Source organism: Pterocles gutturalis, unplaced genomic scaffold (genome assembly GCF_000699245.1).
Source record: "Pterocles gutturalis isolate BGI_N339 unplaced genomic scaffold, ASM69924v1 scaffold14757, whole genome shotgun sequence".
NCBI classification, from domain to species: domain Eukaryota; kingdom Metazoa; phylum Chordata; class Aves; order Pterocliformes; family Pteroclidae; genus Pterocles; species Pterocles gutturalis.
In genome coordinates, this window is record NW_010110423.1 from 1 (window position 1) to 26,137 (window position 26,137).

Sequence of the window (26,137 nt, forward strand, 5' to 3'; positions counted from 1 at the left end):
TGAGGTCTTTTCCAACCTTACTGATTCTACGATTCTATGTGTTTTCACACACCAAATCAGCACAATAATTTGTGCCTTGCACTAAGCCTTAGAGCTGGTATTGTAGTTAACTATGATAATAGTGCTCCATGTCAACAAATCCACAATTTTAAAATCACCTCAGTTTCTTTGTTTGAGTTCTACTCCTATGTGACCCTGAACAATCCCTTTTAAATTAAGTAATTTTAAATTCAAAGAAACTTCTTGATAAAAACGTTTCAACTCCTACTTCAATCAGGATAATCTCGCATTTTTTTGATGTTGCTAACATATCAAACACTTTTATGGTTAGTTTCTTAGGATTATCTGGAATGCTTTTATTTGAGCAATGCTCTTTACGCCTTCTAGGTATCCTAAAAGCACTCTGCATACATATCTTACCAGATTTTCAAGTCTAAACTACATAGGGCGTGGCCAAGAAGTCTTTTGTTAACACTAGCTGAGCCAGGCAAAACCACAAGCAGTTTGGGAAGCAGTGGCACTCACGAAGCTTGTTTTTCACTGGTTGTCTCTTACATGGATGTTTCCCGCCCCCCCCCCTCACAGAACAGATGAGCATATTGATCTTCTTCTCATATGGGACCTTGTAAGGTCTCTTCTCCCCTAACCAATCATTTTCAAGGCATTTATAATTTTTAAGATAATTTGCCTGTCTTGGCTAAAACTGGAAAGATGTTCAAAGACAACTAGAAAGCAACATCACAGTAAGTTTCCTGGGGAAAACCAACCCAGTTGGTTTAGTGCCTGAGGGTAATTCTGCAGAAGGTTTTGAAGTCCAAAGAGGACTCTGCCTTTGAGGACTTTGATGTACTCTTAACTGGCTAAAAATATTTAACCAATTAAGGTGATTCAGTTTTTGAAGAGATGTAAAGGAAGGAAAAAAAACAAGGGCAGGTTTTCTCACCAGAAATGAACTGAGTGCTAAATGCTGATACACAAAACCTATTTTATTACCTAAAAAGATAACAGGAATCTCATCTTGCTCACTGAGAGAAAAATGAATGCCTGACTCAAAGGTTAGGTTGTATATCAGAACTGATTTACAAAGCAAAAGGCTAAGCTGACATAGGTACAATACAATAACAAGACAACTGCTATACAATTTAAATCAAGAATACTGTTGATCATTACTGTACTGCTTATGAGATATACAGTGAAGAAGGAGGTGAACCAAACAAAAATTGGCATGTTAGAGAGGATAGATCTTCATACCTTCCTTTAGCAGAAGGTTTCAGGGCAACTGCTCTATCCTGTTTATGTCAATCTACATAGAGATAAGGAAACGTTTCATTTTAGTCAGCATTACTTTTTTTTTTCAAATGCCTGTCACTTTATGCAATAGTTTTATTGTCATTGGCCAAAATGAAATGTAGGGAATAGGCATAGATGTCCCAGTTGAACAGATGGGAAAACAAAGCATTGTGAGACTACAAGTTCAGAAGTTAAATAGGTTAGAAATCTTAATGACCACTCAAACCACTGACAACCATGGCAGGATCTTTAGAAAAAGACAGAAACAAACTGACAGCGCAGTTACTTCCCAAAGTGTAACACGGTCTCAAAGATACAGGATTGCTCTTCAAAACTGAAGCTTAAAGTTGTTTTTGGTTAAGCCTTACCCTTCTTTGTCATTAGCTCAGATTTCTCTTGGATACAACTCCCCATTGATTAATATAGTCAAGTAACTAAGTAATTTTCCTCTGGTATTAAAAGCTTATCTTTACTAGAGTCGTCCTGTATTCTGGCTAGTGAAATGATACTGTTATTGTTTTGGACTCAGTGAAGCCTCATCAGTATTTTTAGGCCCTGGTATTCTGGCAGACTACAGCTGGGAGGCTCACAAGCGAAAGGGGCTTTTGCTTCACTGGGCTACTACATCGACTAATATGAGAGAATTTTTGACTGCAATAGCAAAAAAACCTGCAACTTTAACTAGAACTTAAAGCTCGACCAAAAATCTCAGGCTTGTAGAGTTACGAAGTACCTTCATTAAAAAAGAAAAGTGAACAACGTCTAGGAATTTAAAAGGTGGAGCATCTCATGGTTCAGGGGCTTTTTGGTTTTGTCTTTTGTTGGGTTTTTTTGGTGTTTTTTAACTATTTCAAGTGAACAGAAAAGACACTTCAGTAAAAGACAGTGTAACTAAAATTGAACTTACCTGCTTTGCATTTTTCCTGCACTAACAATATTGTCCATCTAGTCTTTAGAGCTTTGTTAAATTTCATTTGCAGAAACATTTAAATATGTATTATTAAACTTTTCCTCAACTGTGAGCTACTGGACTGCAAGGAATAGTCCATTTCCAGTTCAGCTGGAAAATCTTTACATGATGTTTTGTACTAAGATCTAAAACATGTTTTATAAATATAGGCCTGGATTATGGCAAGTAACCAAATCAGTATAATGGCAAAAATTCTGCAAAACTGTAACAGAGAGCATCAAATCTCTTGAAAAACTGACTATGCCATATAACGTTCTTGATGCACAGAATGTCAAAATCAGTCTTAGGCATTTCTGGGGCTGGAATTCAGAGGCAATCTGGCATCTCACCTGTCAACCTGGAACAGGAACACCGGATTCTTATCTGTGGATTTATTCACTAGTACAAAAAAGAACAGTACAGACAGAACTCGGGTAACATTAGCACTTCTCAGTACTGTTTGTAACTTCAGGAAAAAGTCTTATTGTGCAAGATGTTCTGAAAGCTTTTTCTGAGGCTTGGATTAAAAACTGGCATTTTCCATGGACACAGAAGTAATTTTTTTTCAGTATGTAAAGATGATACACACTGATAATTATTACCTCACAGCAATGTCACATTTTACCACAATTTCAGGCTTAGATCCAGAAGTCTTTAATAAATTCTCAGACTCAGTACCACTATATTTAAGGACCTTAATACGGCTGTTCTGAGTGACCATGATGCTCAAAGTTTTCAAAGGTCTGAGAGAAAAGAGCATGAAATCTATCAAGGAGTCCTACAAATTTTAGGGCAACATCAGACCCGCTATTTTTCTAATCTGTACTACAGGACTGAACTACTGAATGTGCTGCAATTTATGGAAATAATTTCATGCCACTCTTTAAATTTTCATCAGGAAAAAAAAACAAGTCAAATTTCACCTGCCTACAGCTGAACAAAACAGCCATCAAATGAGCAACAGAGATGGACAATAAAGGGGTTAGCATCTCACAGCAGAGTCACTGAGAGGTAGCTCATAACTGAGAAGTGCAGAACTGTATTTAAGAAACTAACAAGACACAAATTTACATCTACCCCATGCCATGGGAATCCCTTAGGAAAATATTTCAGAGAAATAACCTGTGATAGCTCGGAATATAATGGTCTCCTTGTTGAATGTAGTGCTGAATGCAAACTGTAGACATTTTGAGACTCCAGAGGAGTGCAGCTGAAAGGGTTTTTGATGGGTCAGCATCTCAGCTGCATTAATTGTATAAGGGTTTGTTTTTTTTTTTCCCCTTGAAATAAATGGCTGAACAAACGAAGACTTGTCAGACAAAGGGACTCAGACTGAGTATTTCATAAGCAGCCCTGTAAGTTAAACTCATTTTCCAAAGAGGCTGGAATGCAGTATCTCATCATAATTAAATGTAATGAAAATAAATCAAGGGGTTTTTTGTTTGAAAACACAATCTTCTCATATAACATCAGTATCAATTTGGCCCTTTTAGATTTTACAAAAAAAACCTGGCAGTTACATTTACCTTTGATTAAAAGTCTTACAGACAATTCTAGTTTTAGAGATAGCTATAATTAGTACAGAGAAATCATCACTTTTTCCTACAAAATTTTATTTCTGAATTATATTAGCAACAGCTATTTGTAGGAAAAAACAGCTTCTCCAACATTTGCAAGGCTAGGCTTGAGTCCTCCCCTCTCACCATCACAATGGAATGCATCTTGCCAAAGTCTTAAAAATGTAACAACTTTAGTGAATGGATATAAACTTCTCATGCTTCATGCCCCAAAACGGAGGGCCAAAGAGTTCCCTGGAACAGTGGCAGTGTTTTAAAATACTTATCCCTATACAAGTGATTATTTGGCACTAGAGTTTTTCAAAAAGAAAAAGCTAAAAGTAACCTTTCACCAGTTACACGTTTTCTTCTTGACCAATACACCTCAACCCTGATCAAAGTCATTACATGGGACCCAACTGATCACCAAGCAGATCTAATTTTTCAAAGGCACTCAAACACCAGAACCTGCTCAGCAAATTCTGTGTGAACAGCTTTACTCATGTGTGTGTAGACATACACACGCACGCACACGTACCACCTATGCAGAAGATGGAGATATATGAAAACGGAAGCAAAAGCAGAAATGCATCAATATGCGGAGGCATACCCAAACCCAGTCCACTGACTGGTACTCCATGGGTCCCCACAGCCTCTCCCTCAAGCTGTGCATCCTCAGATAAGATGGAATTTGAGAAAGGTCCAAACTGTTTACAAGCGCATTCAAAAGCACAAAAAGGAAAATATATTTCACATCTCCAATAGCTACTACAATTTCTGCACTCAGCTCCGCAATTCCGGGTTGATGTGGAGATTCTGTGGGAAGATACCTGCTTTCCAGGCATAGGTCCTGTATGCTCAACACACCGAAAGGTAGGAATCTTCTGTTCAAAAAGAAGAAACTTTAAATCTGGCAAGAGATCAAGAGGTATAAAGCATACTTCAAGACAACTATGAAACGCTAGACAGGACCACAGCACAAATAAGCAAAATTAACTTTTAGATTTCCAAATCAGTTGTACCATTCAACCAACTCCTAGGCATACTGCAAAAAAGAACAAAATACAAGGTCAACTAAATTTAAATGTTAACTATGTATTCCAGAAGAGTTCTGCTTACCTGCATTAGTACTGAGCTGGCTATCCTGGGAACAGTTTTCATTGCTGTCAGAGGTTGACTGCAGTGAAGATGATGGTGTAGTTCTACTTCGTTTTTTGTTAGCTTTCTTTTCTGCTACCTGCCACTCTTCATCTTCATCCTCACTTTCACTCAAGTCATCAAACCCAAAGTATTTGATTTTGTAATTGGAACTCCCAGAACTTCTAGAGGCACCTTCATCTCCCCCTCCCTCATCTTGATCATCAAACCCAAAAAACTCTAATTTGACATCCTTTTTGGATTTGGTATTGCTTGGTCGAAACCTGGTTGTAGTTTTTGTAGTAGCGATGTCTGCTTTTTTTCTTAAGCGACCAGCTTCTCCCAAGTCAGTAGGGGCTGCTGTGGTAAATTCATCAATTCGTTCCATGGTATCCTGTATAGTAACATTACAAACTGACAAGCAAGATGGATGTAGAACAGTGTAGTCTCTAGTCCGTCCAACTGTCCCTCTAAAACTGGTCCCACTACTTAAAGCAACTTTTCTTGCTGGGTTCAGACCATCATTATTTGACTCATTGTTTGCTTTGGATAAAGACTGACTAGTGCCATCCATTAGCTTGTCAAAACTGGTTGCCCCCTGCGCTTTTGCTTTGTTGGACCGACAATATGTCCTACAGTTGCTTGGCCTAGGAATAGTTTGGACAAGTTCTTCACTAATGGCTTCCTTTGGATTTTCACTATCTTCTTTATCACACTCCTCATCCTTGCTCTTCATCTCTGAGAGATGTTCATTGTCAATATCTAATACATACTCTCCAGTTCTGGTGTCTTCAGTTTCATCCTCCCATTCATACAAGTGAGTTCTTAATGGCCCCTTCGTCTGAGATGTTTCTGATGGAGAGTCTGCTGATTTTGCCACGTGGGAGTCCCAAGAATCAGGCAAGTCCTTGGCTTCTATGTTGCATCCAGCAGGGTCTGTAGTTTCAGCATTGGTTTTGTTACTGTCTTCAGCATTCTCATAGATGAAATGACTGTTCTCATTATCTTCATTCAAATTCTGTATTTTATCTACAAGAAAAGACAAATTTATTACTAAAAAGCATTATTAAAAAAATAATCACCCTTGTGGACAACTTTGAAAAGTCACAATATAATGGCAAACATTCAGTGTTCAATGACAAACAACATTAAAGAGGTCCTTATCCCCCACGTTTGTACGTTTTACGCCTTCCAGTTTACATTTTTTTGCTATAACATCTTCTCACCATTTCTAGCAAAAATACACACTTATTTGAAAATAAGCTTCACTCTGAAAACATGTACATCAAGAAAAAACCGTAAACCCCAAATACAACCACTTATTTATCTACAACCTACTGTACCTTCTTGTACACAGGTTATGAGCATTGTATTTTATTCTTATGTAAACATACCCCCCATCCTTGTTTACACCAAGCTATTGCAAATGGACTAGTGTTTCAAAGGAACGTTTTGCGATACAGATTTTTAGTGGTCAATTTCCTTCAGATGCCCTACTTTAAGCACATTTCACTTTTGCATGGAACTTGAACAGGTAATATTGGAACCACAAAACGTATGAAACAATTAATTAGATAAGTTTGCATATATTCATTTTTAATACTACAAGACGCATTATTTTAGCCTACTGTAGTCAGGAAAGGGGATGTATGGGCAGGTTACAGCTGCTCATTCAGATATTCCTGGTCTAAGAACTAGATCGCAGACAGGCATCATCACAGTAGAAATTAAACCCACTAACAGAACCTAGTGATGAAGTTCAGTAAACTTCCCGACAATTATCCAATAATTCACTGCCTAACACACTAACTGTACAAGTTACTAAAACCTGCTAAAGTAATCCACTAGCATATCTGTACTAGAAGTGCTGTTACAAACTGTATCGTAAATTCTGATCAATGTACCCTGAACAGAATGGCACACAACTTCAGCAACTGTTATTTTATTTTGCTGTTTCAAATTAAAATATTTGGACTTCCAGAAGAAATAGAGAAAATTCAATTCTCATCACAATTTTAAATGAAGTAACTTCTGAAATGCAGGTTTTTACAATGAACTTCTACAGGTCTAAAGAAGAGCTGCTAATAAAAGTTAGTCTTGCACTTCTCCAACCCATAGCTGCACTTGCATCTGATGCTGTCAAAGAGAACAAATTCCACTGTAAGAAACCAACTTTTCTAAGATTTGTTTCCAGTCGACCAGAATGCACACAATAGTAACACCAAGAAAGACAGTACTAAGTCTTTCACTTGTTGTCCTCTAAACTGGCAGGGAAACCGCTCCCTTTGGTTTCCCTGAATACCAACAAGAGCTCAGTGCATCTAGCACCAGAATTTACTCTGCTGTTGCACCCCACACACAAAGATAGCCAGAAATACAAGCGTGCTATTTCCTGGAAACAAGACAACCAGAAATTTCTTTGAAATTTCTGAGACAGTATAACCAAACACTTGGTAGGAACCAAAGTGTCTACCATTACTATCAACGCTTACTGTACTGGCTGCTGGGCCAGGAGAAGCCAGATAAGTCTGACTGGAATGCAGAAGACTGATGAATAGAACAGTAGCACATCATGAGATAAACTGGAGAAACAGAAGCACCTGGGACAGGGACAAGTAGAAAAAAAAATGCTAGAAAATAACATACTTAAAAGACACAGGTGCAGAATGCTACAATAATAAAAGAGGCTCCACTGGCAGAATGCAACCACTAAGGTTCAAATTTATTAGGTAACAAACGCTTCCCAAACTCCTCAGTAAAATGAAAGCTTTAGCATCCTTTAGCACTGGTCCTGACTGCATTAAACTTCATCAGCTGCCATCTACCCAAGCGGCACAGAAGTTTCATAGCACTGACCAAAAGGTTTCAACTTTCCTGATGAGGAAAGTGAGAATCAGTACCATTCCAGTCTTTTGTTTATTTGCTTTCAAATGTGAATGGCATCATCTAAACGCCATCCTTGCACATACAGTTCATAAAAGAACTTTAAGGTGCAAGCAGAAAATTCTAGTAAAATAAATTACTACCAAGTCAAGTTTTGGAGGAAATTGGTTTAATCCTAGCTCAAATTCCTCAGGGAGACATGACAAGTAATATCTCCCAAACTGCATCTAAATTTTCAGGGAGTCCAGCCGAGATGTCTCACAGAAGTTGATATACACAGCTAGAAATAAAAAAGCTCTTCACGAAATATATGAAACGCAAAACTAAAGTCCCTAAAGAATATCAGTCCTAGCCATCCCAATGACGGACTCTTGTTTAATCTTTTTCAATATCAATACATTATACAAGAAAACTTGTTATTCCCATTTCAGTCTCATGCTTGTGATGATCTAAGATGTCCAACCAAGACTAATCTTTCTGTAATCAAAGAGTGAGTTTGACAGTGTACAATATGTTCCTTTTTCCTCCCATATGTTTAATATTATTGAGCAACTGAAGACTACTATAATACTTAGGCATGAAAGCCAGCAAATTAAATTCAAAAAATGTTCAGACTTTCTCACTAAAATAGACTATTTTGCAGCCTCACCAGTACTGTTTTATATCTGAGTGCATATTTACTTGAATTAATAAAGTCTAAGCAACATTGAAAAGGAGTACATTCAAAACATGCCTGTCTTGGCTTACTAAACAATACTTTACTGAATCACTAGGAAGAAGTTTCAGTATGCATATCTGAAAGGGAATGGTTTTCCCACCCCAAGGAAGTCTGGGATTTTAAAGAGACACATTTCATACCAGGACCAAATCAAATCTCATCTTCCCAGATGAAGGAAGGAATAGAACACATGTGTGTGTATGCACATTACAACCCAAGAGCCAAATCATTCAGGAAACTGTTCTGAGATTTAAAAAGCTGAAATCTAATTTTACATTGTCTTAAAGCTTAAATCATCATCTCAGCTACAGTCTGTACTTTAAAGCAGAAAAGATGATCAACACATCAAGCCTGGAAAACAGGATGAAGAGGTCAAAGATACGTAAAGAGATGGATATACATGTATATCTATATATAGAAAGAGAGCTCATACACATGAGTAGTACTGACAAAAAATTAATGGAAAAAGTTACCAAGGAATCAGTCTCCAAAAAAAGTTAATCAACTACTCTGAAGAAGTGTTGTTTTGTGTCTTGTGTGTTAGGTTTGTGTTTTTTTTTTTTTTACACTCTGTTCCTAGCACATCACAGAAATCATGACTACCCTATAGTACACACTTTAACAAATGGTCTTTTATAACTCCAGATTTTTTAATATGCAAAAAGCAAAGACATTAATGAAGTGTATATTTAAGTCTTTTACTACTCACTGAATTCTTCTGTTTATTTATCAGTTCTGAAGCAGCATTTAGCATTTGAAACCACTTTTTCAGTCCCTTGCCAAGAATCTACTCTGTCAATAACCAAAAGCCAAAGCCATCCTCCACCAGGTCTTTGTAAGAAAGATGACCCTTTTGACACATCAACTATGGTGCTGCTTTTATTTTAAAAAGTTGCATGTATTAGATAATTCACCAAGTAATACTGAATCCAAACAGGTAACTAAAATTCACTCTTAATGAAAATACTAATTCTGATGATGTAGTTACATACACTAAAAAACAAATTGTTCTAGAATATTTTAGAATGCACTAAAATTAGCCTAATATTTGTAGTACTCTGTGCAGGCAACACATTCCCGTCTAGCCTGTGACCTATTAAGGGAACAAAACTTTCTACTCTCTTATTGCAGCAGCTTCATTTGGACAAAGTGAAGCATCAGTTGAGAAATGCATCATGACAAGAACAATCCTTCTTCACATCTGTTTTCTCCATTTTGGTTTTTGTGCACTTGCTGCACTGAGGTTGTTACATTTTTTTCTTTCCAGAGTGGCTCTTACTCTCATCTCCAATTTCACACTTATCCAACCTGCCTGCTCTTCTTGTGCTCATTCCCAACAGTCCCAAGTACAAAACTGAGCAAAGTGAGCTAGCTCTTAATTCCTCAATGCCAGTCTCCCACGCCTGTGAGAGAAACACCAAAACCACTGTCCTGGGTCCAGCTGGGATAGGGTTAATCCTTCACAGAAGCTGGGAGGTGGGCATAGCCAAAGGGATATGTCCTGGGTCCAGCTGGGATAGGGTTAATCCTTCACAGAAGCTGGGAGGTGGGCACAGCCAAAGGGATATGTCCTGGGTCCAGCTGGGATAGGGTTAATCCTTCACAGAAGCTGGGAGGTGGGCATAGCCAAAGGGCTATTCGATACCATGCTAAGGTCATGCCCGGGATATAAGGGGAAGCTAGCCAGGAGAGGGGTCTCTTTTGTGAAGCTCGTGGTGGTGAGAATTTCACTGTATCACTGTTTCCATTGTATTCTATATCTTGCCTTATTGTCATTTCTCCTTTCCTTTGTTTTCCTCATGTGGTATTATTAAAAAATCTGTCGTTATCTCAACTCATGAGGTTCCACTTTTTCTTCTCCTTTCCCATCTCACTGGGAGGGGAGGTGGAGGGGAAGCCGGGGAGGTTGCCACTACGTGGTGGTGGTACTGACCCAAGATAACCACACAAGGCATTAGTACACCTGCATATTAGTAAAATTTGACCAGACTAGGTTACGGCAGTAGCCCCATACATCCAGTCCTTCCAGCCTTGAGCTCCTTGTTTCTCTTCATCTGTAAAGGTGAGTTCTCTAGTCAGCTCAAGCTGATGGATAAATAACAAATCCATTCTCTCCCAGTCAAAGGTCTTTCAAGAAATTATCTTAAGAGCCAAACACTCATCATTAACAGCTCTTTCTGTACCACAGCAGGACTTCTGTTGCCTTTGTATAAACTATGCATCGTTTTAAGTATGTGCATAAGCAACTTATAATTTTGAGGTGTCTCTGAAAAGATTCCACAAGTATCAACAAAACGTTACATCTAATTTTTCACTCTCAGCTAGTAATTTAATACAGAATACAAAGTTACTGTTAAACAGCAAATAAGTGGCCCTTAACCTCCTCCTTCATTTTGTGCCCGTCAGACACATAATTTTAAAACCACCCAGTACTTCAGAAGTCCTAGTAACTGCAGCAAGGAGCTTTTTCTAACTCCAATGATAAGCAAGGCTGACAGAAAATGTAACCAGTAAACTGTTTACTGTACACCAGATAGGAAGTGTGGCTTTAAAACTGGATCATCATAATGCATTAGTGGAAAACTAAGCAGTGACATTTAGAGGAATACTTCCTCAACAGATACTTTGTCAAGACACTGGTTTAACTTCATCAGTGGGTCAATAGCTGTCAGACTGATGCTTCAGAATCAGAAATTACTGCAAATCACCTGCTAATTGCCCAAAGGTGTACAATACCAGCAGTCCCAATAACGCTGATTTCAAAAATCACTATATTTATCTGTAGCAACTATTACAGCAGCTTGACTGTAGGAAACATGTAACACATAATTTTATTTACACATACAGAAAGCAGAGTGAATATGAGAAAATGAACTATCTTTTAATTATTAGATATTCTGTAGTTCAAGAGGTTGTAAGTTCTTGTCCCAATTTTAATCATAGAATGGACTGGGCTGAAAAGGACCTATCTACCCCCCTGCCGTGGGCAGGGTTGCCAACCACTAGAGCAGGCTGCCCAGGGCCCCATCCAGCCTGGCCTTGAATGCCTCCAGGGATGGGGCATCCACAACTTCTCTGGGCAACCTGTTCCAAGTGTCTTATCACCCTCTGCATGAAGAATTTTCGTCTAGTATCTAACTTAAATCTCCCCTCTCTTAATTTAAAACCATTCCCCCTCATTCTGTCACTATTTTACCTGCAATTAGGCTCTTTTAGGACTTAAATACCAGAGTCTCACAAGTAATATCAGATCAGCAATATATCCACCAGAGAGTCTTTCTTTTTGCAGGTACTAGCACAATATTTCTAAGAACCATAACAATCTTCTGTAGCAATTACGATCTGGTTTATGTTGAAATCTCTAGAACTTAACTACCAGAGTGTGGGAGAACCAATGACTGGCAGGTCTAAATTAAACATTAACTGATAAAGAAAAACACCTACATACCTGTTGCTTTGTTTTATGCTCCAGTTTATGCCATGAGCAAGAAGATAGGGACATCTTAAGAATTGCTGATGGACAAAAAAAAAAGTGCAACTTCTACTCTTTCCTACACTGAGAGGTTTTCACGGAGACACACACACGACCAAATTTTACAAAGCTGTATTTCAGTGATTATGATCGTTCTCCCAGCCAGCTTTGTAAGATGACCATTAGAAACAAAAACTCAAGTCCAAACACTGCAAGATATTAAATTTATACAATAATAGTTTATACTCCTCTAGATATATGAAAATATTCAAACAGTGGGAACGAAACAGTTCTACAAATCCCACTGCTTTTCTAGTAACAATCCTTTGCTTTTTCAGTAAACCTTTACACATTAAAAAAAAGAACATCTAACTTATATCATTTAGACTAGCAAGATATAAAGAGACTATTCTGTTCATACTTTTTTAAAAACACATTTTTAATATAGGCACTCACCTATTAGATGGAACAAATGCTATTCAACATACCCAACAAAACAGAAAATGCCTTCTGGCTACCACAAGTAGCTATAGCGGGGTTACCTCTTGCCTTTTCATTTTTTAAGATCATGTACAAACAGAAGAATGTAATTCTACACTTAAATTTTTTTAGATACTTTTTTAAAAAATATAATTTCCTTTAGCAATAGGACACCTACATCCTTCAGCTGGACACCTCTGAAAATTTTGACATTAAGATGTCCCAGATTTCAATTTTATTCTTTTCAGTAAGTACCCATAATACATCTCAAGCTTATTCTAAAAGGTTTTTCTTCTTGAGAAACTAATGTCTACCTGAAAATGCACTCCTAAATAGCCCTCAGAAGCATTACTATTTATTCATTGTACTATATGAGAAAAGGAAGGAATATTTCCCCATCCCAAAAAACATTTAGTTCGGACACAGTAATAACAAAAGATACCATATAATTAAATATAATTGTTGAGATGGTGAAAGGTCTAAAAAAATTGCAAGGCTTTCAGAAACTGCCAGAGTGAAAAAAAAAAAAAAAAAATCACTTTTTAAAAATTGTATGCCATCCATTAAAAAAAGTGTTTTAAGCTGAATGTTATTAAGGAAACTAGTTATTACCTGAAAAGAGAAAGGCCACTTCCAATATGCTTCTTACTTTCAATGTTTAGTTACATTTTGTCTTACAGAACTAAAGAAGTGAAGGCTAACAGTTTTTCCAGAGCCAAAGCCATGCTAGACAAGTTGAGCAGGACCTTTGGTACTAATTCAGGCTGCTTTCTAGGTCAGGCAGTGAACATAAAAAGGAGACTCCAAGCAATGTCTCTATTCACCTTGCTCAAAAAACTTCACTTCTGGACTATTGATGAAATAAGAAAAAGAAATTGCTAGAAGAACCAAGAGAGACCATCTGGCAATTTATCTCCACAACCAGCAAATTTATTCCAGTCACTTGATACAAAATGGCAAAGAAACACAGAGACAAATGCATAAAGGTTTTGAAAACCACCAAAAATATGAGTAATTCTAAACCTGACCTTCGACTGTCCTCCACTGCTTAGAGTGCTGTGGAACACATTCATTACTTCCTTCTCACCTCTGGTAATGACAAGTACACAGAAGGGAAAACTGGTATGAGCAACAGAGTGCTGTGACAGCCACTGACCAACATAATCTGTAAGTATGAGGCTGTCTTGTGAAACAAGTGAGCATGATCCCAGGACCTAGAAACCACCATCAACAGATCAAAAAGAACAGGCAAAACCCAGTTGTATTACCTATAGCTGCAACAGGCCGGCAGGTTCCAGAGTGGCCAGGCAAGGAAGTCTAGTATGAGAAACAGTTCAATGAGTAGCTGCAAAGTTTTGCTACTGAGGATTTTGAAAGGAGACACAGATAGGGAACATCCGAAACTACCTGAAAGTACCAGGGGAGAAGAGAGGAGAAAATACACATCTGAGGGGAAACAGGAGCTTAAGAGGTTGCATAAGTGGTCCCAGGAGCCTGAAGTGTTTTCCAGGATTTGTTACACACCTTGCCAGAGTTGCTCTGTTTTGTGAAACTAGAGCTACTTATCTTTTTGCCTGGACAGGTTCACAGATTCTTACGAAAATTTTTTAGCTCAGAATGGTATTTACTCATATCATCACTGAGGACATACTAGAATATTTACAGTAATGAAACTGTATTGATATGACTGACTGATCACTTAGTGCTATACATTTAGCATTTGGGTACACATCACAAGAAACCATCCTCATTGCTGCTCAAGGTTCACCATAATGGCATTTACCATTGCATTAACAAACTTGGTCAAAACCTGCTCCAGGCAGGGCCTAAAAGCAGTGAACAGGTAAACGCAGACAGGGGAAGTAATAAAAAAATTCTTATCTCACAGGAGATTAAAAGTTTCACAGAGCCTTCTTACTTGAAGAGGAAATACTGAAGTTTGCAGAAAAGATAACACTGTGATCCTTACAGTACAGTACATACCAAGGTAGAATCCAAAACAAGATAGAATCCGAAACAAAATCAAGGGAAAAAGTCCATTAGGAAACAAAATGCTCTTCTTGGCAAAAAACACCATAATCCAAATCAGCCATCAACAAATGCATTCTCCATCCCAGTCCCCATTTTAATTTCATTTGTATTTAACTTGCAAGACTAAGTTGCTTGACTCTAAGTCTGAAAACATCATTTTCAGCTCCATAAAAACCAAGTCATCATTAACAGTCTAACACTAATTGCTTAATGTCAAACACTATATGCTTCGGTTAACAATTCCGTGATAGAGCTGCAGTAACTTATTTGCTATTTTTAAGCTACTTTGAGCACAGACCAGTCTCTTAGGCTGTGAGAACAATGACTTCTAGTGTAAATTTCTGTCCTGAACAGATTCGGGGCTCACAGAACAAAGGTCATTGCCCCACAATTCAACCACCACCTCCCACAGCCTCCTCAACATCAACTTGTTTGACTGGGTAGGAGACAGCAGACACTGCGGACCATGCACAGCAAGACGTGCTGGCTAGTCAGCTTGCCGCTGCCTTTTAAAATGGATTAGAGACCCAGTTATAACTGCATTAGCCTTACCAGCATGTCAACAAGAGAGAAGGGGAACAGATAAATCAATTCAACTCAGTTTTTCACTCTGCCATTTTTCATGACCCGTGAAATAGCGGTGTATCTTTGAAATCTCTCCTTACCATTCAAACTTTGATCAAAACTGGTTAACAAGTATGAATGTTATTATGAAATTGAAGAAAACAAAAGGACAGTCAACATTAGCCTTGGTATACCCAGAAAACATGCTAAGATGTCAAATTATCACATAAACAAAACAAATCTTATTTCTATTTACTCACAGAAGAGTTTCCAGTATTAAATGTTAACGCTACTAACTTGAACTCCAGGTTAGTTTTCCCTCATTTCTAGCAATTCTTGATGAATGCTAACCAAAGACCAAAGCATCCTCCAAGCTACGAACACAAGAAATATTGCCTTCTACAGCTTTCGTAACATGAGACCTTACCTTCACTGCTGTGTAACTACCTGTAAAGCCCATCATTTTAATACAGAAACGAGCATGACTCAATTACCAGACACAGGAACAAATCTACAAACTCAAACTAGGTTTGTTTTCGTATTAGCCACATAAATTCACAGAATTCATTGTGCATGTATAGATAATATTCAAGGTAGTCAGAAGCAAATAAATCTTTAAAAGGCCAGTCAGGTGGCAGGATGCCAATTTTATATTCTTCTTTATTTCTCTTCAAATAGACAACTGACTATTAAGACAGATGTCAAAGCATGAGTATGAAAAAATCAAGGAAAAAAGGCAGTAAGCTTATTAAAAAAAAGTGCGTCCAGGGCTTTCAGGTTCCTCCAGCCATTGAGGGCACACAGTAGCAGGCTACAGCTTATGAACAGACCACTGACATAGAATGAAGGAAACAGTTTATTATGCTTATTACGAGCTACAGCTCTGCCTGATGTTCCCGAACACTCAGAAACATTTATTGCAGCTCCATTACATCATCAACAATGTTCACAAGCATACAGCTACACCACTTTACTCTACAACTTGAAGCTAATCAAGCTAAGAGAAAAGAGGAATCTTTACCAGGTATTTGTATCACATTCTCCACTTCTGGGAAGAGAGCCCAAACAAGGCATACACATAGTGTCTTCTCTAGTTTGGACAGAAAACTAGCAACTGCAGAGAAGCCATGCTTTTCTCCAAATAAGAAAACGAATTTTACTACAGATTCTCTCTTCTACTCTACCTTGGAAATAAAATATTTCGGTTGGTAAGGAGAAAAAGTTATAAACTAAACTCCTTTGATCCATTTTCTGCCTATGACTGAATAGCCGGAAAAAACAGAAAAATGTTTTTGAATATAAAATACATAGTTTTAAGAAATGGGTAAAATTTACCACCTAGATCCATCATTACCCATTGATGCTCGTAAGATCTTGAAAAGCAGTGCCTGTTAGCAGGCATAAACAGAAGACAAGAAGCATAGAGGCTCAGAAGACTAGACTTTCAAGGCCAGTTTCATGGCTGACAATCACTGAAATACCTAAATTATAGAACTACCACACCCATGGCTATGATTACAAATTAAGTAATTCTGTTTCTTTACTCTCTTTGAGTAAAAATGGGTTCCCAACAAGTTTGCACGCAGGTTGGACAGACACTGTTTGCCTCTTTGCAGATGTTTTAAGTGGCATTTTCTTTTGCAGAAGAATTACACAGAAAACCCTAAAGTGATGAGATCCAATTTACTGCCATCACAGAACTATTTTCCTAAAGAACAGTTTGTCTTGTTTCCCTTCAAGCACCCTAAGTATCAAAATTCTAAGGCAATTTATATGAAAAATTGGAATTTATTCTTTATTAAGACTATGTACAAAACAAGTTCTCAGTTACATTATATCTCTTCATGTCAATTACAGTTGCTATTCTTCTAAACATACAGCTTGTGAGACAGAAGACACCGTTTCTTCTCTCAGATCACCTAGATGCAGCCTTTCAATTTAGTAACAGTGTTCAGCATCTCTACTAAACCATTATTTTAATTCAGTGAACCAAGCAGATTTTTGAGTTTTCAGAACATGAACTGTTCTGGTGCTGTTAGTACAATCACGCATCATGCTGTGGCTCCACCCTGTAAAACTGAACCTTAACCACCACATTACTGCTTCTCACCTTGGACCCTTGTTTAAGCCATACAGAGTAATTCCTCGTAGACTTTTTTCCACTGGGAAAACATGCTGTCAGCAGGCATCCTGAAAGGTTGTCTTAGGCTGGTGAAAATATGATACCTCCCACCAGCTAGTGTACAATCTTTTTTTTTTTCAATCCTTGTATTTCAATGGAAACGGAAGTCTTTCACAGGGGTGCAGGCTGACATGACCACCTTCCCTCTTGCACAGAAAATATTCAGAGCTAATCACTTGCGTTTATCTCAGGTCAATTTTCAAGGGTATGGGAAGACATCAGTTTTTGAAGTAACAGTCTAGCTGCTTTTCCCCCCTTCTTCTACTTGTTCAGCTAGCAATAATTATATATTCTGCCTGATCACTCATCTTTCATTGTACCTTAAGTCACTGAATATCTCAATACCAGCTTCATAACAATCTATCCATACTTACCCACCCAAACTGCACATAGTGCTGTGTTCAGCACAACTGCCTTCCCAGCAAACATCCGGGGGAAAAACATCAAAACTCAAAATTACTAATTTACTCCTTCATTACTAAAGACATTTCCTTCTCCTATTAAAGTATAGCTGAAAACTAACCTTGGTTGGTTATCACCAGACTCTCAATTTCTGCCAAAGTAAAGCCCTATAACTTCCCTTGTACTTCAACTCTTTTTGTTTCCCAGGTAAGTTATTTTTGTCCAAGTCGCACCTATAGACTTACAGCTTGTCTTTCAAACATTCCTCCTTCACTCTTCTTTCTAATCTTGCTTAAAACTCTCAGCATTCTGAAAACCTCATTTAAAGTCTGTTTTTCTTCTCGTGATAGACAAAAGTGATTTTTTTCTAACTTACGGTCTCACATGTGTACCTATCCACATTCATAACATAAATTATAATGTGACTCTACAGACACTGACTGATATTACATAAAAACCCAACATACCACACAGCACGTTACCAATGCCCACACCCAACGTGCATGCAAAGTCCACAACTCTCTCAAATGAAGGAGAAATTGCAGTTGTAGTAAACAATGCTAAAACCCCTTCCTACAGAAATAAAATGATTTTTTGTCTTCCAGCAAATAATTAAGCTTTGAAGAACTCTACAACACCACAAGCGAGACTACTTTGTTGGAAATCTAAAAATACAATGGTCCTGAAGAGACAAACAATTGTGCAACTTCAAATCCAACGATCAAAAGAGCTGCTCCACTCTGTAATACAAGAGTTACCAGAGCCTGAACTAGCAGTATCATGTGTTCACCTCTGATGGAAAGTCCAGTGAAACAGACACACTCGCTGGTAGCTCAGAAGGGCATCATTTGCCCTCCTCTGAACAGCAGGAGAAAGCTGATCCAGAAGCTAACTACTTCCCCCTTGCAGGGAAAACAACACAAGTGGGCAACACAAGGGGCTGGCACATGCCAAAAAAGCTTGTGTTCACCGACTCCTGTATTGTGAGCCCTTAAAAAAAGTTATTAAATCATATTATAACATAGCAGCACTAGGAACTGTCAAAACAAAAGTATTCCTAGGCTAAGTCAGTCTGAATTCAGACACTATGCAAATAGGTTGAAATTTTTTTACTGAACACAGCAGCGGTTTCTTAAAATATGAGCTAAATTTGAACTCGAGAAACATGTTCCATGAAGTTTGTAAGATCTCAGCAGTTTGAACCCGGAAAAGCTTCCTTACCAACTGTTTTCTGCTTTCCTGCATGCTTTGGCATGCTTAACAGATACGCATATTACAGGTTTTTTTCTTCTATAAGCACTGACCAACTGTTTTGAATGCAAAGTTACTTTAACTTTTCAAACATGAAAGAAGTTAAGAAGCAGTCAGAGGTTTGACCTTTTAAAAACTAAGTGGTCATTGTACAAGTCCATAAAGAAAGAAAGGCTTTAAAAGTATGGATTCCAAAAAAAAGGGATTAAGAACCTCATAACTGTTTGTGAAAAAGGAGTTACAGATTGGGGGGAAATAGGTCTGTGTGCTCTGTACATGGACAGACATAGTGTGCATTTCCCTGTCATTAGGAAAAATAAGTCAGAGAAATCAGAAGATTCCTTCCCAAATACTGTTGTTATTCCTGTATTTCTATTTTAGCAAGCCAGTATAAATACTGAAATTTAGTCAGAATTTCAGTTCTTAGACTTCTGAACATCCAAGAAAAAAAAAAAAAGAAAAAAAAAAAGACAACCAAATCTTCAAATAAGTAAGTAACAATAAAAAGGAACAATTATCACACTAGTTTGAACTTGGGCTACCAACACAGCAAGAAAATTCTGCATGTATGGGATATCTTAGAAAGGGGAAAAGATAAGAAAAACAATTGAAGAAGAGAGGCCCCCACCTATCTATATACACAGCACAACTACTGCCATCTAAATAAACCTCATAACACTGAAATTCTACAGGCATACATATTTTCTGGCAGACATTTCCCCTTCCCTGCTATCAGTTTCTTAATACTTTGAGCCAGCCAGAGCACAGCTGCAGTGCTTTTTAATCATGGTTGTGCATGCCAGCTGTCTCAGACCACCAAATGCTCAGATCTCTTTCAGTTTCCCCCAACTTTTTGCTCCATTTTTGGACAGAAAAGGACTAAACTGAAATTCTTCCTAGAGAAGGAAATAAATTGTGCTCAACAACTCTGTAGAGGAAGAAAGATAAGACTACTCAGACTTAACTATTATCTTAAATGTCCATGTCACCACCGTTAAAGACAAAATAGAAGCTTTCAAACAACTTGAAAGGAAGACCCTGGCAAACCTCACTGTCAAATGTCATTATGTAACAACCTTGAATTTGGGAGGCTGAAACTTAACTCTAAAGATAGGGCTCCCCCACCCACATAATCAGGATGCAGAGGCTTTGCAGACACATTCACCAATGTACGATCAGAATAGTCAGTCGGGAACAGACCTGATGACTTGACCTATCTTCTTTTTAGGGCAACCATTTTCTGCAAATTATTCACTCAGTATGCTTTTTGAGTAACTAAACTAAATTGTGCAGATTGGGTCATGAAGTGGTCAAGCACAGCTGTATCCCTCCACTCTTGCATTGCACAAACACAAGTTACTAAGCAGGACTGCACTTGCCATTTTGATTTGCTACCAGAGATGTGCACGAGCCCCAAGTGAAACACCAGGGCATTAAGAACTACCTAGAAACACACAAGAACTGAAGAGCAGACAAGAGGCAAATGTTTCCTTACAGCACCAAGAGCAAAACTACTTCCAGAACGACAACTTGTTTGAATATCAGTACATAGTAACAAATGACAAGATGCAGAGTAGCTATTTTCATAATTACTCTAAATGTTGGGAAAAAAATACACAAGTATCACAAATACTTTACATGCAATAATTTGTCCTTCTAATCTTAAAAAGCCTCAAAAGGCACTGCTGAGACAATAACCACAAAATCTGTACTCAGCATCACAACACAGCAGAAATGGATACTATTCCTACACCGCTCTGTATTCTGAAGACATTGTAGGCCATGCTGTTTTCTACTTCTCCACAGCAAGCAAAACACTTTTTCAAGAAATAAACTCATAGGCTTTAAAGCAAATCAGATTTAATCCATGCCCAATTAAAATACTTCTTGGTTAGAAACGTCATTAAATATCTACTATTTTAATTTATAATTCACATAAATAAATAATATTTCATAGTCCACAAACAGGAATATGAGTGTGCAAAGACGGCATCATCCAACCACTTGAAACATCTCTTGACCCACGTGTCTTCTCTAATGAGCAGCATCAACATCTTGGATAGACCCTCCAAAGGTTTGAGTTGTACTGCTCAGCACTGTGGCACACAAGCAAAGGACAGCAGGTGATCACAACACCCAGCATCAAAACATAAACTCACACACAAGAATGCAAGAAGTAGTATTTCCCTAAACTGAAACAGACAGAGCAGGTAAAATTGTTATCTAGTTTGAAATGTATTCATACACTAATAAAATTCTGAAATGCCAGACTATCTTCTAAAATTTATCAAGCTTTGACTTTAACTTTAATCTGAAAAAAAAACCACACTATGTTAGTTTCAACAAACAAGCTAACATGAACAGTCTAAGAACAAACTCATTAGAAAATTTTTAAAAATTACTTCCTCATAATTTGATCTGCAAGGCTATAAGTGTTTTTATATTAAAGCTTGTGTGGAGAGAGTTTAGTGTAAAGTACTGTTTGGGTTTATGCCTTACAGAATAAGCTTAACAGTTGAAAAAACAAATAAACAAAAACCCACCAAGCTGTTTCAGAAATACAAGTAAGTACTGCTCTGCAGGTTTTCACCTCTCTCACAAAAAAGCTCAGCTTCTAACTACTAAGTTGTTGTATTTTTGCTTGATAAGAATTATATTTTTCCAATGACACAACTGACTTTAAAGCTACCAAGTCCTCCTACCTTAACAAAAGTTACCGAACAGTAGCTATTAATACCGAATACTCTCTTGCTATTTCTAATTTACTTGAACTCCTACTATCTGTACATTACCTGTTACGTACAGGATTATTTACGTACATTCTTCCTACAGTATTAAGTCTTGCTCAAACAACATTAGGATAAGATTATGGTAAGCTTTCCACATTAAGAGCTTCTCAAAGCCTTTAAAATGAGATTGTACAAGCACTAGATGAAGGCTACTAAAAAAAAGACCAGTAAGTCATACCATTTTAAATAAAAGATACAGATCCTCAACTGTGTTACATGGTTGCACAACTATTACAACAACCACCGAAATGGACTGCTTTTTAATACCAAACATTAGTTAAAATTAACTGACATTGCATCACCTTCATTTTAATGCCGAAAGAAATGGACATTGAGGCAGGATAACACATTCAGAGCAGAATTAGCAAGGCTAGACTGTAGCTCTCAGCTTGCCCATAGCCACATTAAGTCACAGTTTTCACCTTATTCTATGTGAATAACTAAGATACAGTGATGAACACGCTATCAGGAAGTCTTGAGGCCTTAACTGATGCACTGTCTAGTAAGTATCAGGCCAAGGACCAGCAAATTGCACTTGAAACAAGTTAACAAGCACTTTCATGAATATCAGTACCAATATAACCTAGTTTCCTATACCTAGAGATACACCATTTTATGTGGGTTAAGGTTGAGCTCACATTGCAGTGTCTCTCACACTGGGAATAGTAATCTTGTTCTACCTACCTGCCTGCCTGTTTTTTTTTTTTTTTTCCTCCCTTTCCTTTCTTTCCTCTTCAGCAATAGTAGAGCTTGCTGTCTCAAAGACATGTAAGCCCTTTGAACAAATCTAGTTGAACCTGGTGGTTCAAGCATCACCAGGAAGGGGGAAATAATTATAGGGAGGGTGAGGACAGGTAAGCAGTAGAAGCACATACACCATACCTTAGGAAATCACACAACATGAAATAACCTTCTTATTGTTACTCAGTTTTTCTCCCTTAAGTTCCCTCTTCTGTCATACCCCCATCCTCAAATCAATAAAATTAACTTTCCCCAGTTCGGAAACATAGTCTCATACTATCAAACTTTACTTAATAGTCAATATAACAAAGAAGCCTTTGAAGTACCTACATTCACCCTGGCTAACTATACCAATATCTCTAATTGCTCAATGTTCTTAGTGACGTACTCAGAGACAATTTTTATTTATTTTGGATCAGTCTACACACAAACATAATGGCTGCTCAATCCATCCAAACTGCATTTACACTAACTTTCCAAAACAAACACTGTCACCAAAACTACAGTCTTGGTTTCCTAACTCTTATTTAAAGCCCCTCCTAGGATGTTTTGCAAAGATTCGTTCTCAGTTTAATTTAATTTCTTAAGAAAGTTATGACACGGGGTTTTATCTTCATTTGACTAGGTGTAAACAGAATGTAATCGATTCTGAAGGAAAAGTATAAGCAGGTCAAGATCCACTTTGTCCTTCACTACTACTGGCTGAATTGCAGTCAGTAACAAATACTTCAGGGAAGCATGCAATAAGAGAATTCTTTCAGTAAACTGTTTAAGTAACCTCTCCCTCCAGCACACTCAACAGCCACTGATGGACTCTCCCATCAAAACCAAACAGCTTCCTTTTTTTAGAGCTGTATATATTTATGGTATATACAGTATCATCTGACAGTGAGATCTAGAATTTAAATATTCATCAAGTTAAAAGTTTTTCTGTGCAAAAGATTGTGTTTTATTATTTTCCACAATACTGAAACCAGGAGGCACCAATAAAACTGCTGAAGTCTGTTCCTCTTGGGCTGTCACACACTATGAATTTTCAGAGCTCTATCCCATTTTCTCCCCACAACTCTCACATTTTCTTTTCAAACCTGAAAAATATTGTTCTAACAAAGCTCTCCTATGTGGAAACCATTTCACTGTTAAACCTGTTCTGCTACAATCTCTCATTAACAACCAAGGAAACTCATTACTATTTCTTCTCCTTTTAAGTACTGGGGGATGAATCTATTCAATCTCTTATGAAAAGTATACTCAAAACTCGGCAAAAACTGAAATTTTGTTTACAGACTGAAGGTAGATCATATTTACAGATAAACAAACTGCAGAAAACCATATGAAAATGAGAAATATCTCAGCAGCAAAACAGTAAGATCAAAAGACAACTAGATGTCACACCAATGTGTCTGTCAAACTACAGCTCGAATCAACATTTCTTGTTTTTTCTTGTAATAAAATTATCTTGCAGATAACTGAGCTACACATATCTTCTACTACCCAGTGGAAGTATTACAACTGTAATACAACTGAAAAAGTCTACTCAAATCTCTGATCCTAGAGTTGACTACATCTGAGAATGCAAAGTTATGTAAGTTCTTTAAAGTTGATCATGAAAACCCAGAGCAAGTCAGTAGGTGTCATCTTCATCAAGGTTCACCTTATGCGATCTTCTGCCCGATTTTAAAAGGTGCATTTTAATCAGCCCATTATATGAAAACTTCTAATGAGATATAATAACATCTGAACTTGTCAAAGAATGACTTGAACAAAATTATAGCGATGTTCAGCCCCATGGGGTTTGTGAATTCCCTCTCAAAAGTATTAAGACATTTTACAAACACTTTGGAGGCTGCAAGCAGCCCCTAAAAGAAGTTTAACAGAACTCCGTTCCATAGGTCTAAAGTTTTTCTATATAAACATTGATAAACACATGTTAATGAAAAAATATATACACTTCGGTGCAAATTAAGTTCAGAAAACTACTTCTTCCATCCAAATAATTAAATAAGGCAGGTTGTAAGCTCTATCTGCACCTGCATGGTAGTAACTGTGTACCTGCACTAAATTACAGCAAGCAACTTAAGAATAAAACATCCTATTATTACTAACTCATCACTCTTCAAAATACTACATGTTAAAAACCACAAATGCACCGAGCTCAGAACAAATTTCAGAAATTATGCCATTCTATTCAAGGTGGACTAACACACTATATTGAATCTAAAGCACTGTATCTCAATTTGCTGACATAAGGATTAGAGTACCAAGGACCGCAGACCACTGTGTAAAATGCAGAATGCTTCCTGGTGTTTTTAAATAGTATATCCTTTACAATTTCTTATAATTAAGAATTAATTGCCCCATGATTTTATTAGAACATTTAACCAATCCCGAAAACATAAAGTCTAAATGTAGATTAGTCAAAATCAAAGGATAACAGAACTATCTGGACAGTAGAGTAAACGTACCTGCAGTTACGAGTTTAGCACTGCTGCCTTTGCATTCTCCATCTTCCACGTTCTTGCTTGTGCTCCTTTCTTTTAAGAGAGGAACAGCATTGTCAAAAGACATGCTCTTGCTGGATGCAACATTTTCTCCACTGTCTGGCTGATTAATTCTGCTGTTAGCTTCAAGCTGATGAGTGAAGTCCTCAGGCTGAGCAGCTTCACCAGGTTCCAGCTGAGAGGAGCTTTTAGCCTGTGACACATTCTTCGAAGACACAGGAAGAGATTCTTCATCACTGTCAAACCCAAATGGATCTTCCGTTACCTCATCTTCAACTTTGGGTTTTTTAGGAACTTCAGAAACATCTGGTTTGACACTGGGCCTCTTCTGTCCTAATTTGGCCATGAAGGTGGTTTCTCCCCATTTTGTACTTAGCGTGGTCCGTTTGTTGGAAAACACTTCGTCAAACTTGGAACTGCCATTTCCCCCTTTCCGGCTGTAGGTCTTTCCAAATCGGGATGTCATTTTGGCTCCTGTTTCATATTCTCTGTTGGAAAAAAAAAAAAAAGAAACATAAACTCACCAACTTTCTAGTGCAAATTATTGTACTTCCATCCTTTATTGGGCCTACAAGCACGAGGCCCGTACATTTCACCTGAGCAACAGATACACTGTCTGCTTCTTTCTCAAAACTCATTTACATGTGAATGTCTTTATATCAAAAGTTTCTCTAATAAGTAATGTATCTACCAACTTAACTTGAAATTCAGTTACTTGCACGTTTATAAAACAATGGCACAATGGATCCTTAAGAAAAATCTGCTATGAATACATTATTTTTGCTATTTTGCTCTGATTTTATATTTTCAAGTATAGAAGGCACTTCTTTCATGAAACATCAGCGAAAACCAAACAATATTTTCACCACATCTGAACATGCAGCTTTCTGCTAGAGTTCAATAACACAGCATGGCTTTAAAAAAAAGCTCTGTAGTTAAATGAAAAAAGCTGTCAGAATATTTCAAGTTACTGTAGATATTTTAAATACCAATTAATCACAAATAACGAGGACAACTTCAGCTCATGGTGTTCTTGCACACTCAGACTTACTTAGCAAGTATATTATTCGGTATAATGATGTGGTTTATGCCAGCTGCACAGCCATGGTCAAGACTGACACAAAGAAACACCCCCCAAAGTGAATCCGACTGAACAGAGAGACACTTCTTAATCTGCTTCTAAGAACATGG

General features: G+C 37.5%; 1 protein-coding gene across 1 annotated transcript; it reads right to left on the reverse strand.

The window, feature by feature from the left end:
• Positions 1–4,882: 4,882 nt before the first annotated feature.
• Positions 4,883–25,412, reverse strand: LOC104461697 (wings apart-like protein homolog). The gene is made up of 2 exons (XM_010073375.1): positions 24,911–25,412; positions 4,883–5,961 (listed from the first exon to the last, which is right to left on the reverse strand). Exons 1-2 carry the CDS (start codon positions 25,410–25,412, stop codon positions 4,883–4,885), a joined length of 1,581 nt encoding a protein of 526 aa, XP_010071677.1.
• Between the last annotated feature and the right edge of the window lie 725 nt (positions 25,413–26,137).